Raw genomic sequence first — 15,399 nt, 5'->3', positions numbered from 1 at the left:
CAACTACCTGCTGAGGCAACCTGTTCCAGTAATCAACAACTCACTGGCAAAAAGAAAACCTCCTACAATCTGATCTAAACCTCTTCCCCTGTATTTTGAATTTATGGCCCCAAGTTCTGGAATTCTTTATAAACAGTGAAAATTCCACCTTTTTATTTATTTCACTAACCCCTCTCAGAAGCTTATAAACCTCAATCAAGTCCCCTCTAAGGAGTCTGGTTGTCAAGCTCTGTAGCCCACATAATTAGAGTCTTTCCTCATATGGTCACCCTTTTGCTGCTTTCACCATGCAAGTTGCCCATATTTGAACCCTTTCAAGAAGTTCAATGCCTTTTTTTTTTTTTTTCCTCAGATGAGGTCTCCATACTTGTACACAGTAATTCAAATGCAATCTTACAATTGCCTTATACAGTGGGATTATGACCCCCCTCCCTATCTCTACAGGATAATATTCAAAAAATCAATTGATAGGACACTATGGGCTTTCTTACCCACCTAGTTTACGCTACTCAGAAAACTTCATATCTGCCCATACTGCAACTCCCGGGTCCCTTCCTCTACTGTTTTTAATTCAACCTCACCAAGTGTATATATTGTATATATATTTATACACACATATTTGGTGCATATTTATATACACCAAGTGTATATATTTATTTTTTTTTGGTTACTATTCTCTAAGTGCAAGACCTTGCATTTCACTGCATTAAAACATAGCTGCCATTTTTCTGACCATTCTTGAAGTCTATTCAGACTGTTCATCCTGAAGGAATGCTGCTTGGAAGTGATCATTAATGACTCTCCCAGTCTTTACGTCATCTGAAATTTTGACATCACATCCTTTCGTCAATGCCATTAATGAAAATAAGAAACAGTAGGCCAAGAACTGATCCTTGAGGACTCCATTTCTAAGGTTGCACCAATCTGAAGGATAACCATTGATCACAACCCTTTAGCCCTGCAGCCACCCTGCAATCCATCCTAGAATCTTTCCAGTAATCCCAACAGGTTCCATCTTATATAATAACCTCTCATGAGGGAGTCAAATGTTTTTGCTAAAATCAAAGTAAATTACGTTGAAATTGTTCTCCACATTAAGCTCATGAGTAACTATTGTCAAAATAGCTTACTAGGTTAGTTAAATATTGTTGTTATTGTTATTTGGTTTTTTTTAGGAGCATTAGCAACTAAGGCCATATTGCTCTGGGGATATGCAGTGGTCATTCCCTGACCTTTCCACATCCTCCGTATTTGGTGGTCACGGGCTCGAACCCCTGTCTAATCAAGAAGCGTGTGCTATGCACTGCTGCTCCTGCCCACCTGGCTACGGAGGTGCCATTAGTTAGTTAAATATGATTTTTTTCCTTAAAAAACCTAAATGTTCCATGCAACATCCAAAAATCTGCTGGCTGCAAAACATAAAATGTGCTCATCAGTGCAACACCCAGTGGAGAAGTAGGCTATCATCTGAGTTCTCAGAAGCATTCAGTTAAATATTTATATTTATAAATTAAAATTAAATATTTATATTTAACTTTAACCTAAATATAATCATATTTGGAACTAATTTGTTTTCTGACAGTACTACTGGGAAGATAAGTTTTTCACCAAGCTGAAATGAATCAGTTTTACAAAAATGTGTTAAAAAAAAAAAAAAAAAAATTTACATTTTTTGTATTGTACTGTTTTAAAATATGATAAAGATCCTGGGCTGTTTGCTGAGAATTAATTTTTTTTCTTAGATCAGAAATCATAATTTAACATTTAACTCAGCATCCATTCAAAAACTATGGCAGATAAATTTAAGATAAAAAATGTTATGAACAAATTAATTCATTTAAAATAAATCTGCACTATACAGACATATTTATATTCAAGAAATGTGTAATGTTACCTCAAAACACAGTTTGCCACAGAAAACAGCATTTCCTTGAAATAAGGACACAGGAAACTATGAGGGAAAGAAAAGGTAATGTTTTAGAGTTTTTATTCTACCTTTTCATTTTCATATCAATAAATCTAAGAACAAGTAATACATATGAATTATACAAGATAGATTATTGCCAAAAAAAGGAATCAACAGTTTTGTAGATTAAAAACAAACCTTAAGTTTGAAATCACAATGAATAAGTTTTATTGAGTTGCAATTAAAATAGACATAAAAAAAAAAAAAAAGGAAGAGAAAAAGAACTGAGAAAGAAAATGATCCAAATGATAATCAAATTTCAAAAATCTGTATATTTTTCATTTAATTTGCTATTAAGAATACAAATATAATGCAAAACTAATAAGTATTAATATTAGTAGCAGCAAATGATGAGAGGAAATACCATTAGCCAAAAAAGCTATTGACATCATCTGTCCATCCTATGTATAATTTGTCTAATCCTTTCTTAAATTTACATCACAACACCATATGGAAGTTTGCTGCAACAATCATTAACTCTCTGGCTGAAAGAAAATTTCACGCTGTATCCTGCAACCACCCTTCATGAATTTAAATTTTTGTCCCCTTCTGTGTTCAACTGAGAAAGAGTAAGGATACCATCAGCATTCAGTTTATGCAATTCACTTAAAGCCTTAAACACACACTTCAATCAAATCTCCTTGAAGGTACCTAGTTTCTGGATGCTGCAATTTGCAGAACAGAAGTTGTATCCTTCTGTGCCTAACTAATCTTGTTGCTCTTCTCTGCATCAGTTTGATCATTTCAAACTGATGCAGTTTGATCATTTCCTTGTCTTTTTTTCACAACAGTTTGATCATTTCCTTGTCTTTCTGCAGGCAAAATTCTTGTATATTATTAACAGACCCCCACGAACTGTCCTAGCAGCCTATGTATACTGCTCAGAAAACGTCACTTTTGACAATTGCCCCAAGGTCTTTTGTTTTGTTCTCTACTACCTTGAATGTTATACCCCAACCCTCACACAGTTGGTATGTTATTTTGGGATTACTGCTATCCATATGCAGTAAAATAATAAGAGACCCAGCACTGAACTGAACCCTAAAGGATTCCACTAATAACATTAGTCCAAGAGAGCAGTGCCTGTTAATAACTGCTCTCATCTGCTACTCAAACCATCCCTTTACACACTGCTCCAGATAAAGGGATAGTTGAAAAGCAAATGACAGAGAGTGGTTATTAACAGGCATTGCTCTTTTTGGACTAAGAATATTAGTCCAAATATTATCACACTGTTCCAATTTGTACAGCAGCCTTTCAAATGGAACATTATCAAAAGCATTACTGAAATCTAAGTATACAACGTCAAAATTTGCATCAGCATAGCTAATCAGGTTGGTCAGACTAGATCTTCCCTTAAAAAATCCAATCTGTGAGTGCCATATAACTGTGTCCAAGTCACGACGATCCCACATTACTTCTTTAACCACTGACTCCATTACTTTACCTGGCACAGAAGTGAAGTTTATTAGTCAATAGTTACTCACCTTACCCTTTAATCTCTCATTGTGAACATTTGCACATTTCCAATTTGTTCTAAGATGACTTCATATCTGCCCATCAAACCATCCCTTTATACACTAAAAGTTTCATACCTATTAAGAAATATTGTTCAAGGTTTAGGCCTAAATGGTTGTCAAATGAACTAATGAGACTCGTAACAGAAAAGAAAAATGCATGGGATGCATATAAATTATCAAGCGACTCAGAAGCCTATGGCAGATATAAGTTAATCTGTAATCAGGTCACAAAGGAGGTTCGGCAGGCGAAGGAAGATTACGAGAAATCCTTGGCAAAAGATGCTAAGAAAAACAGCAAGGATTTCTTTACTTATATAAACTCTAAAAGGAAGGGGATGAATCTGATTGGTCCACTTGACATCGATGGTTCGACAGTTGATGATCCTGCTCAGATAGCAAACAAACTGAATGAGTATTTTGCATCTACATTCACACGTGAGGAATTATTAAGGTTTGAAAATGGCAGAAGGTTATCAAATTGTAGCAAGATACTTAATGATTTTGTAATAACTGAGAGCAAAGTGGAAGAGAAATTGTTGAAGTTAAACGTAAGAAAAGCACCTGGGGTGGATGGGATCTATCCAGTTATATTAAAGGAGGCAGCAAAGCAACTAAGCAAACCCTTAGCCATAATTATAAGAGCATCCTTGGACTCAGGGGAGGTTCCCACGTACTGGAGATGTGCAACTGTATCCCCAATTCACAAAGGGGGATCGAAGGGTGACATGAGTAATTACAGACCAGTTAGTTTAACTTCTGTTCTGGGTAAAATAATGGAGTCGCTGGTTAAAGATGCATTGCAGGATCATCTAGACAAGACTGCAGCAATAATTCAGACACAGCATGGGTTTGTTAAGGGAAAGTCTTGTCTGACAAATTTGATAGGATATTATGATGTGGTTACAACGGAACTGGATGCGAAAAATAATTTTGATATCATATATTTGGATTTCAGGAAAGCTTTTGACACTGTTGCGCATGGAAGACTATTGTACGAATTGGAGCAGAATGGTATTAAGGGTAAGTTGCTACAATGGATAAAAGGATGGTTAAGTGCTAGAAAACAGAGGGTGGTAATCAATGGGTGCTGCTCTTCTTGGACTAATATTATTAGCGGAGTCCCACAGGGTTCGGTGTTAGGTCCACTGTTGTTTTGTATATTTATCAATGATATTGATGAAGGTATATCAGGCTTAATGTCGAAGTTTGCAGATGATACAAAGGTTGGCAGGGTTGTTAATGACAGTAATGGCAGTGTGCTACTGCAACAGGATCTAGATAATTTGGGCAGATGGGCTAAGAAGTGGCAACTGAAGTTTAACCTTGACAAATGCAAAGTACTGCATATGGGTAGAAGTAACCCCAGAGAAACGTACCAACTGTGTGGTACTACACTTAAGGTGGTAGAAAATGAAAAAGACCTGGGAGTAATTGTGCAGTCAGATATGAAGTTCTCTGAGCAATGTAGACAGGCTGCCAGGGCAGGTCATGGGGTTTTGTCAATGATATATAGGAATTTTGCTAGCAGGGAAAAGGAGGTGATTATCCCTCTGTATAAGGCAATGGTCAGGCCAGGCCTTGAGTACTGCGTACAGGTCTGGAGGCCTCATTTTAGGAAGGATGTAGATTTACTTGAGCGTGTACAGAGAAGGGCAACAAGATTGGTGAGGGGAATGAAGGGATCCTCTTACCAAGAGAGGCTTAAGTTCTGCAAATTGCAGTGGCTGGAGACTAGACACCTGCGCGGTGATCTGATTGAGGTATATAAGGCCTTGAATGGGTTGAGCACGCTGAATTCTGATGGGATCCTTCCACTTGTTCAGATTACGAACCTAAGGGGGCATAAATTCAAATTAAGAAAAGACAAATGTAGAATAGATGTGTGGAAATTTGCCTTTAGCCAGCAGGTAGTTAATTGCTGGAACAAACTTCCATCTGTAGTTGTGGAAGTTGATAGGTTGAATAAATTTAAGGAGGAACTGGACAGGCATTTGGAGGGAATGGTGTGATTTTTTTTTTTTTTTTTTTGGCTGATGCTGCATAAGCTCATAACATTTGCTTTCTTGCATCACATGCCACTACTACTACTACTACACTGCTTTTAAACCCAAGGATGCTCTCATAATTATGGCCAATGGTTCACTTTACTCTTTTGCCACCTCTTTTAATATAATTGGATAGATTCCATTAGCCACAGGTGCCCTGTTCACTTTTAGTTTAAACAATTTCTCTTATGCTTTCTCTTGGTTATTATCACAAAATTATTTTGCTCTCAGTTTTTACTTTATATTTCTGCTATCCCCATCCCTAGGAGCCTCACATGTGAATGTAGATATAAAATATTTATTAAGTTTGCCTGCAACCTAAACAGTTATGCCATTCCAGTGAGCCAATGTGATTCAATCCTCTCCTTCTAGTCATTAACATAAGCAAATATTTTTGCTACTTTTCTTTGCATTATTTTCCAAAGACTTCTTGTAATCTGCTTTAGCTTACCAAACATTCTTGGTGATTTGACTGCACTTTATAATCATCCCATGTATTTTTCTTCTTTGCCACTTGTTCACTGTCTAGATCAATCCATTCTGATCTAGACCATGAACAATATCTCTTAGTAGGTATAAAAAGCCTAAAGCTTCTAAAATTACTTCCCTGAACACTTCCTATTTAGAATTTGCAGTTGGTCCCACTAAAGAGAATTTAAAAATTGCCTCAGACCATTGTAATCGTGACAGTAGTTATATCTTTAAGTAAATCCCATATGAATATATTACGACCTCTGCCACCAATAGTTCTTTTAATTTTTCTAGAGATTCTTAATGCATAAAGAGTCACTACTGAGGACAGACAAGAGTATCACTTTCCATTGTTGCCTTAATGCATAAAGAGTCACTACTGAGGACAGACAAGAGTATCACTTTCCATTGTTGCCTTAATGCATAAAGAGTCACTACTGAGGACAGACAAGAGTATCACTTTCCATTGTTGCCTCTCTAATAAGGTGGCATAGAAAACAGTCATCCAATAAATCCAGTAGAGTTCTGTAACTGTGTGAGTAAGCAATCTACAAATTCAATTTCTGGAAAGTAAAAATCCCACATTACAATGGAGTGGTTTGGTGTATTCACCCATTTCCTAAAATTACTGGAAAATAAACTGCTGTATCTGGGAAGTTCTACTGATAGACAAATATAAATATAATATCATCTGATCCACTCTTTCTTATAAAAAATAATCCTGGTCCCAATTTGATTGGATTGGTAAAATATAAATTTAAATAAATCGGAAATAATTTAAAATTAGAGTATAAATCAGAAGACACTTTATATACCTTGTTAATGTAGGCACGGAGAGCAGCAAACAAATGTTTTAAAAGAGTTTCTGACTGACCAACTTGAAGAAAAGAAAGATATATGTCAAAGACTTTCCTCATTGCAAGGTTATCACCATCATTATGTAGCAAATGCTCTTTGAAATGGACACAATAGAGACCCAAAATATCCAGTGCTATAAGTCCTACCTCTGTGGCCATGTTTGCTTCTAGTAGAGCATAATATACCCTATCTGCTTCTGATGAAGAAGGAGCTGTAAATATTTTTAAGAAATTAAGTAAATCGGAAAGAGCAACATTTATGAGATCAATTCCTACATCACTGAATGATAAAATGTTTAAAAATAGATTGCTAAATCCCTACAGAACAAATACAGAGGCCCTGAATACTCCAGATGTAAAGGGCATTCTACAATTTCATTCTCAAGAGATATCTGCTCTTTCTTTACTTGATAATTAGAGTACAGGCAACCCTCGTATAACATGGTACTTCTACAACATGGTTTCGCTCTAACACGATTGATGAATTGTGGCAATCCTTGCACAACACGGTACTTGGTAGATGACTTTCATCAACCGGTGAAATACCACCACTTTGCTTATTGGAGGCTTGAAGTGGTGAAACCCATGTTTAGTCTCTAGAGCAAAGTTTCCGGCATCCCCCTCCCCCCATACTTCTCCTTCAACCCATGCACGGTACTAAGTACTATAGGTTTTGATACCTTTCGTGTTCGGAGTTTTCATAAAAAAAAAAAAAAAAAAACCTTATATAACACGGTTTTGCTCTAACACAGTTAGAGAATTGCGGGAAACCTCGCATAACGCAGTATTTTTGAGCTTTTGTGCTGGGAAAACCCTGATATTATGTTAGATGTAATTTTTCAATGTTTCCATTCCTTTTTGTGAATCCCGCTGTTGACTCACTAGTTGTTATCACCTTCATGATATTTTTCTCAAGCACATTTCTGGAGGTCACTAACATAAAACAATAAAAACAATTTGCAGTTCCCGGTTTACTAGGCTTTTCTGTTAGTGCAATTTAATTATAAAAGGGTAGTAAGCTCAATGTTATTGCATTTGCAATAGTTCCGATAGCTGGAATTCTATAGATTTTCACATTATTATGGTGAAATGTGTTTCCCCTTCCATGAAATATTCAATCATATAAAAAACAAATAAATTTTAAGAAACTCATTACTCCGTATCTCACTTGCTTGTGTAGTGTTTGTTGCAACTTGTGTGTGCCATGTTCTTTATTAATTTCTTATTTTTACTGTTTTAAATTTTACAACAACAAAAAAAAAAAAAGTCAGTGAACAGAAACATCAATTAGTTAGTATGTACATATTACAGTATGTATTAATTGAACTATGTATGTAAGTGTAAATTTACTTTTCTTTTGCTAACTGGAAAATATTCTTTGATTTTATTGTATCATTTAACTTTGTTAATTGGTAAAGTAATAAATTTCTGCTTTATATCTTGACTTTATAGCCTGTGGATAATATTCCTCCTATTTTCACTTATTAGAAATGCCATTTAAAATGATATTTTATTATGAAGAATCCATCATAAAATGATTTGATTACAGTGAACCAATTGCAAAGTGGGGATCCACTGTATTTTGTTGGGAGGTCCCTGGGTTAGGTTCTGTGCTATTGACCTTGTGCTTGCTTGAGACCATAAAAAATTGTGACTGAAGCGTACACTTCATGACTTTTAAGGTTTTTGTAAGATTATTTTGGTTGTTATTTGATCGTTTATTAATTTCTCAGAGTATGTATTACTAAACTTTGTTCTTAAGAACTGTATTGCAATAATTTCTTTGTTGTGAATTAAATTTCAGCCCTAAATTATGTCTAAGGAAAGCAAAAAAACACTATTCAAAATAAACTACTTCTTTAGAATCAAAGATACAGATACAAACTTTGGATTGTCTTAAAAAAGAGGAAAGGTATCATATCTTGCAAAATGTTTAAATTTAAATGAAGCAATAATCCAGACCATAAAGGAAAATGAACAGAAAATTAGAACTGCTGTTGCTGCAGGATCTTTCATTTCCGCAAATATGACAGCTTGTCCCCGAGCACTAATAATTGAGAAAATGGAAAAGCACTCAGTATTTGGATTGACAATAGCAGTAAAAAACGGATCCCATTATATGGCAGTGTAATTAAACAAAAGGCACTAAAAATTTATAACCATTTAAAAGAAAATGGAGAATATTCTGTTAGCCCAGAGTGTTACCAGCAAAGGTTGGTTTGAGCAATTTAAATCTGCTTCTCATTACATAACATAAGAATTCAAGGCACAAGTGCAATGGCTGATAATGAAGCAGAGGAGTATACAGAGGAATTTCAAAAAAATTATTGAAGAGCATGGATACACACCACATCAAGTTTTCAATGCCAATGATACAGGTCTTTGGTGGAAAAAAATGCTCAACAGAATGTTTATTTAAAAAAAAAGAGAAAACTGTACCAGGTTTTAAGGCATCAAAAAGATCATGTAACATTACTTATGTGCAGTAACGCATCAGGAGATTACATGATAAAACCTATGGTGGTTTATAGATCCTCTAATCTTCATGTAATGAGAGGTGTAAATAAAAATGCATTACCAGTATACTGGAAAGCAAATAAAACAGCTAGAATAACTACTGATTTGTTCAAAGAATGGTTTATAAATTTTTTTGTGCCAGCTGTGGAAAAGTATTTAAAGCAGAAAAATCTGCATTTCAAGGTTTTATTACTATTGGATAATGTGCCAGGCTATCCAAAAGGTTTAAGTCATCCAAACATTGAAGTAATGTTCCTACGACTCAATACAACTTTTTTAATTCAGCCATTAGATCAAGGCATTATATCTACTTTTAAAACTCATTACATCAGAAAATCATTACAATGGATTTTAGAAAAAATTGATTCTGAATCTATTGAAGTGATGGAGGTATGGAAACATTTTTCAATTGTGGACTGTATCGGAATCATAGCTTTATCAAAGAAGTAAAACTGTCAACATTAAATGCGTGTTGGAAAAATGTATGGCCAGAATAAGTTCATTCAGGAAATATGGTCGAACTGGCAGAAAACAGAATCAGTGCGATAGTAGAACTTGCTAAGCTGGTGGGGAGGAAGGTTTTGATGACATGACTACTGAAGATGTTCACGAATTATTGGTAGAAAAACAGGTTGGCAAAGTGGATTTGGTAGAAATGGCATCAGAGGTAAACCAAGTCAATTCAGAGGTTGATTGCACAGCTGAAAATTGTGAAGTTACAAATTTTATACTAAAAAGTATACGGGAAGGCAAACTTAGCCAAGCAATTAGAATCTTATTTTTTGAATGCAGATCCTTCTACTGAAAGGAGTACAACGTTCAAAAGAGAGCTCCAAAAATGTTTAGCTCCATACCAAGAAATTTACAAAGATCTATCAAGCAAAAACAAACAAACCCAGATTACTGATTTTTTAAAGAGAGCAGATGGTACACAAAATCTAGCTGCTGCAGAAGAAAGTTCAGAAGGTGAAGATATTATGCAACGGAGAAAACATTCTAATTTGATTGTGCTTAGCAGCGATGAAGAGGAAGAAAATTAAATGAACATACATTATCTGAATATACATATTACAGTTTGTAAGGTAAGATGTTTGTTCAGTTATTACTATTTAAATTACTACTATTATAAAAATTAAGTTTCTGATAGTTATAAAAAATGGTGTATTTTTGTTAGCTTTTCAAATGTAACCCCCATTTTTTGTACTGGTTCTTAGTCCCGTATAACACGGTTTCACATTACACAAGATTTTGTAGGAACCAAACTACCATGTTATACAAGGGTTACCTGGATTACTGTAATTATGGTAATTATATTATTGTAGTCACTAATTACTGTACTTTTTTTTTTCAAATTCAGTTAAAGACATCACTTCAAACGTTTTTGTTTTTAGCTCTATTATATTATTATTCAAATTAAATTAATTTTTTTTATGAGACCAGACTTACAGGACATCCTACATTTACAAATAATTTTTCTTTAGTTTCTACAAATGCACATGTTTGGATCTTTAACCTTTTTGTCATGGTCAAAAAGTTAGTTAGGTAATTACAAGATACAGTTCATATCCAATGTTTTTATAAGAAAAAAATAGTACAACCAGTATTTTTTAATACACTTTCTATTAATAATTAGCACACTTAACACATACAAAAATTTCAAAAAAGGAACTGCAGGTTTTGCTTAATATAAAATAATTAATACACATGCAATTTATGTGCAACTGATAGGAAATTCTTTTAAGACATTTTTTTATAGTTCACAAAAACAGCTCTCATTTGTTTTCTTATAAAAACATTTTATTCTTGAGAAACTAATACTTCAATCAGTTCAAAATTTAGCATTTTATTAAATGATTCTACAGCGGTCTCTGTTAACTAAACTGTAGCCCAACAAATAACAAAAAAAAGCCCTGTACATAACTGTTAAAAGCATACTTATGCTGGTATAGCCAAACGTTTTACTAGGACTTCTATCACTGTTTTCCCTATTCAGGATATTTATCTAAAATCCATTAACAGCAACAAGCAGTCACTTTCATTTCATTAATAAAAAACAACAAGCTGAAATAGTCTAAAAAAAAAGGCATGATTACATAAAGGTATAAAATTACTTGGTGATACAACTTAGTTTTAAACCATGTAAACCACTGTATATATTTAACCAAACAATTTTGAATATTAAACAAACTAAATATAAATAAAATTTATATTTAATGGGGCTAATATTTCAAACTAATCCATTAAATGCACACAAATTTATACACTGAAGCATTTTCTTCAATCAAAACAATATACAAAGGAATATCACAAGGAATCCAAATTCAGAGGGTTTATACTTTATTAAATGTATATAACTTTGTTGTGATCATTAGGAGTATAACTCATACTCCAAGTATAGGACTTCAATTATCAGAGTTTCTACTAACTGAGATCTTTGTTAACGGGCTGGCTGCCAAGCCAAAGCCAAAAATGTAGCCGTGTACAAACTGTTAATAGAATACCTGAGCTATATAGCCATATTAAAAAAAAAAAAAGTTTTAGCCATATTAAAAATGGCTAAAGCTTTTCACTACTAATGTAGTCTTTCTCAACAGGAGTACACATCAGAATGCAGCTAAATAAAGTCAAATGCACCTCTCTCCTCTGTCATGTGCCACCATATATTTTGCAGAGACAATGTATGTCCCTCCCAATCTAACCTTACTGAAGGACAGAACATCGATTTTTGTCTTCCAACAGGGAGGATAATCAATTCTGTCTCCAGAATATCAATTCTGAAAACCAAATTTAATGAGCACAATACTGCTATTAAAGAAGTGCTCTATGGCCAGTTATCAGTAGATGCATATTATTGGGAGGAACTGCATTACATTAATTCTGCTGAGAATGACATCGTGGATAAAGAACAAAGATGGCACTGCCTTTGATGATTCAATGGGCAGTTTAAACCACCAACCACAATGAATTGAGATGCTGGCATCGGTATACAACTAGTGCTGGAAAATGTATTACAGCACTACCATTTGTGGCAGAATGTTGGTGGAAGAAAGGGGGATATACACTGCCTATGCAAACTGCAGTGGCATGTTCTGACTTTATTTAGCTGCATTCTGGTAGGCATACTATTACTATTGAGAAAGAATACGTGTGAAGTCTTATCACTTTTATGTATATTTTATTTATTAATTGCATTTATTGAGTTTATAATATTCTCGTACACTGATGCTTGGTTAACATACACAATGTGTTCTTGGAAAAACCATATGTTTACCAAACATTAATTTCCCTTTATAAATTCATGTAACTGGCTGAGATACATTCCCAAAGATTTGGGAATGTATCTCAGCCAGTCTTCTCAGTCAGAATAATTTGATTTTTTTATGCATAAATTTTTCAGCAAGCCATTTGTTCTGTTATGTTACTACACACACCACTGGAAGTAGTTCCTGCACAAACACATTTTCACGTTTCATAATTTGTTTGTTATCCTTCACTACTGTACTTATTGTTAGGTAGGCTAACCATAACTCACAGCAAATAGACACCATACATATCACTACTTTAAACTCTTATCATTTTCATTTTCTCTTCAAAAGGAATATATTATCTTGTCTTTTCTCAACAGTTCTAGGAGCACATTGACTTCATTTTCTCTTTTCACTCATCTCAACCACACAGTAAAAAGCAATTTTACAAGTTACTGTTAGACTAAAACTATGAAACTGAGAACACATAACCAAAACAGCAATATGTACTTGATGCTGCCAAAATGATACCAAAAGTGAAACCAAAACCTTTGCTTCAGTTTTGCTTTCAGATTTATAAGAGACATTAGCGTCTAAATCTCATAAATAAATATATAAATTTTCTGTTTATACACTGGGATAATCACAGGGATCAGAACAGTGTACAATTACAGAAGCTGTTTCAAGGATAATGTTATAGTGTGCTAAAGACGTGACACTGTTAGTAAAAACTGGGGGAAAAAATGAGTAGGAGTGTGTTACAGAGAAGCCTAATGACCATAATGAGTATAACAAAAAACTATACAGAGAAGAGAATGGGCCAGTAAACCAGAATGTCTTATAATGGGGATTTTAACTTTCCAGATACTGAATGGAACTTGTGGTTTGGTCACTCACACAACTTTTGTACATTTATTGGTTTTCTGCAGCAACGTGTTAGAGAGGCAACAAGAGAAAGCAAAACTCTTGATCTGATTATCAACAATTTTTTGTTGCATTAAGAGCCTACAGGTAAAAGAGCCTCTGAGTGGCACTGATCAGTGTACTGATTTGGGATTTACTTAGACCCATAACTACTCCTGGTAGTAGTTACTTAGACCCATAACTACTACCAGGAGTAAAGGGAAGGGCTTTTGCCTTCGTAAGAAGGACTACAGTGGTCTCAGACAGTTTTTAAATCTATACAGTGAGACCATCTGATGACACCAATGGCAAATTCTAAATGGGGAGCATTCAGAGGGTGCTGGGATCGCAGAACAGTACGGAAGGTGGATTTTTGGCTGCTGTAAAAGGATAAGTTTTTTTTATTTTTTTTTACCGTATTCTTCGTTATTTAACATAATACATTGTGTTTTACGGAGATATTAAATAGGTTTAGTAGCGTTCGTTAGCTTCTTATTTTGAATTTAACCAGTGATTTTTGGAAGTTACGACTCCTGGTGTTGGCGCCAATATTGTTGAACTAGCCGCTATATTGTAATCAATAAGAAATAGCTTAACGTATATATATCTCGAATTGATAGCGTAAAGTATAAAACTAGATAGCGTAATATGAAGCACTGTATTAGAAACCTGTTAGCTTATAGTAGTATTATCAATTAATCAAAAATATTATTAATCTTATTAAATTTCAATGTTAATTAAATTGTATTTAAACAGAAATCATGACCCAGACTAGAGCTGCAAAGCAAAGATCACAGACTAGCAGGAGTGCTGTGGCTCAGGGAAGAAACGAAGGAGACGATTCTCCAACGCATCACAGTCTCAAAAATTGTGCAAAATGTGAAATGTTTGCTGACCTTTCTAAAACAGGACATGATCTAGCCAAGGAGGATGCCTTTGTGTGTGTGCTAGGTATCTGGAGTGTCAAGAAATTAGGTGCCAACTCAGCATTCTGATGGGCGTCTATGAGAGCTTGAGGTGTAGGGTAAATGCCCTCTAAGAAATTAATATGAGGGGCCCATCAGGCTCTCAGCTGCCCAGCTCAACGACAGAGCTCACTCCTGTGCATCAGGCAACACAGAGACAATCTCCAAGGCGGAATGCGCTGGTCCCAAAGGAACTAGTTATTGTTGGTGACTATTGTCAGGGAGACGGGGAATATACTATGTAAGAAGGATAGGTGGAACAGGACCAGGGTATGTCTGCAAGGGGCAAAAGTTGATGACATTGTAGAGCAGATATCATCTTTTCAGGGTACAAAAGGTAATATTGTTGTACATGTTGGTACTAATGACATTAAGAGTAAGAGATCTGCAGATTTACTCAACAAGTACAAGTCAATGTTGAAAAAAAGTCGCGGGTTAGGATTGAATGTGAAAGTGCCTGCAATTCTGCCCAGACATGATAGGAGGGAGTATATGATGAAAGCCTTGTCAATCAATTCAGCCCTGGAGAGATTGTGCAAGGCTCAAGGGATAGAATTTTTTTCAGCCTGGTCTGTGCTTGTTGACAGGAGAGACTGCTTCTACAGGGATGGGATACACTTAAATAGAAAGGGTGCAAGAATATTTGCTGATGCTATGGAAGCAGTGTTAGGTGGGTTGGAACACTGCTGGCATGGGAGGATACACTGACTAAAAGGCTAACAGTGGCCGAAGGCAGAGGCAAAAGCGATTCTTGCACTGCTTCTATTAGAATGGGCAGCAGACTGGAAAGCAAGGTAATGGAGATTTCCAGGACTGCTGGGAGTCATAGTGGAAAAGGTAAATACATGGGTTGTGTTAGGGTGGCTAGAAGCAGGAACAGGTGCATGAATACTTGCATGTACACCAATGC

At 35.1% G+C, this 15,399-nt stretch overlaps 1 protein-coding gene across 1 annotated transcript in view; it reads right to left on the bottom strand.

The window, feature by feature from the left end:
* Positions 1 to 15,399, bottom strand: part of Ziz (dedicator of cytokinesis protein Ziz) — a 464,297-nt gene that overhangs the window by 53,760 nt on the left and 395,138 nt on the right. The window contains 2 exon segments of the mRNA XM_090369931.1: positions 1,895 to 1,951; positions 6,818 to 7,071. Coding sequence (XP_090226057.1) covers positions 1,895 to 1,951; positions 6,818 to 7,071 — 311 coding nt within the window.

This window comes from Mastigoproctus giganteus, chromosome 1, assembly GCF_048544385.1.
Source record: "Mastigoproctus giganteus isolate SK-2022 chromosome 1, ASM4854438v1, whole genome shotgun sequence".
Lineage (NCBI taxonomy): Eukaryota > Metazoa > Arthropoda > Arachnida > Uropygi > Thelyphonidae > Mastigoproctus > Mastigoproctus giganteus.
Note: the sequence above shows the minus strand (reverse complement) of the source record. Positions and strands in the feature narration are given on the sequence as shown.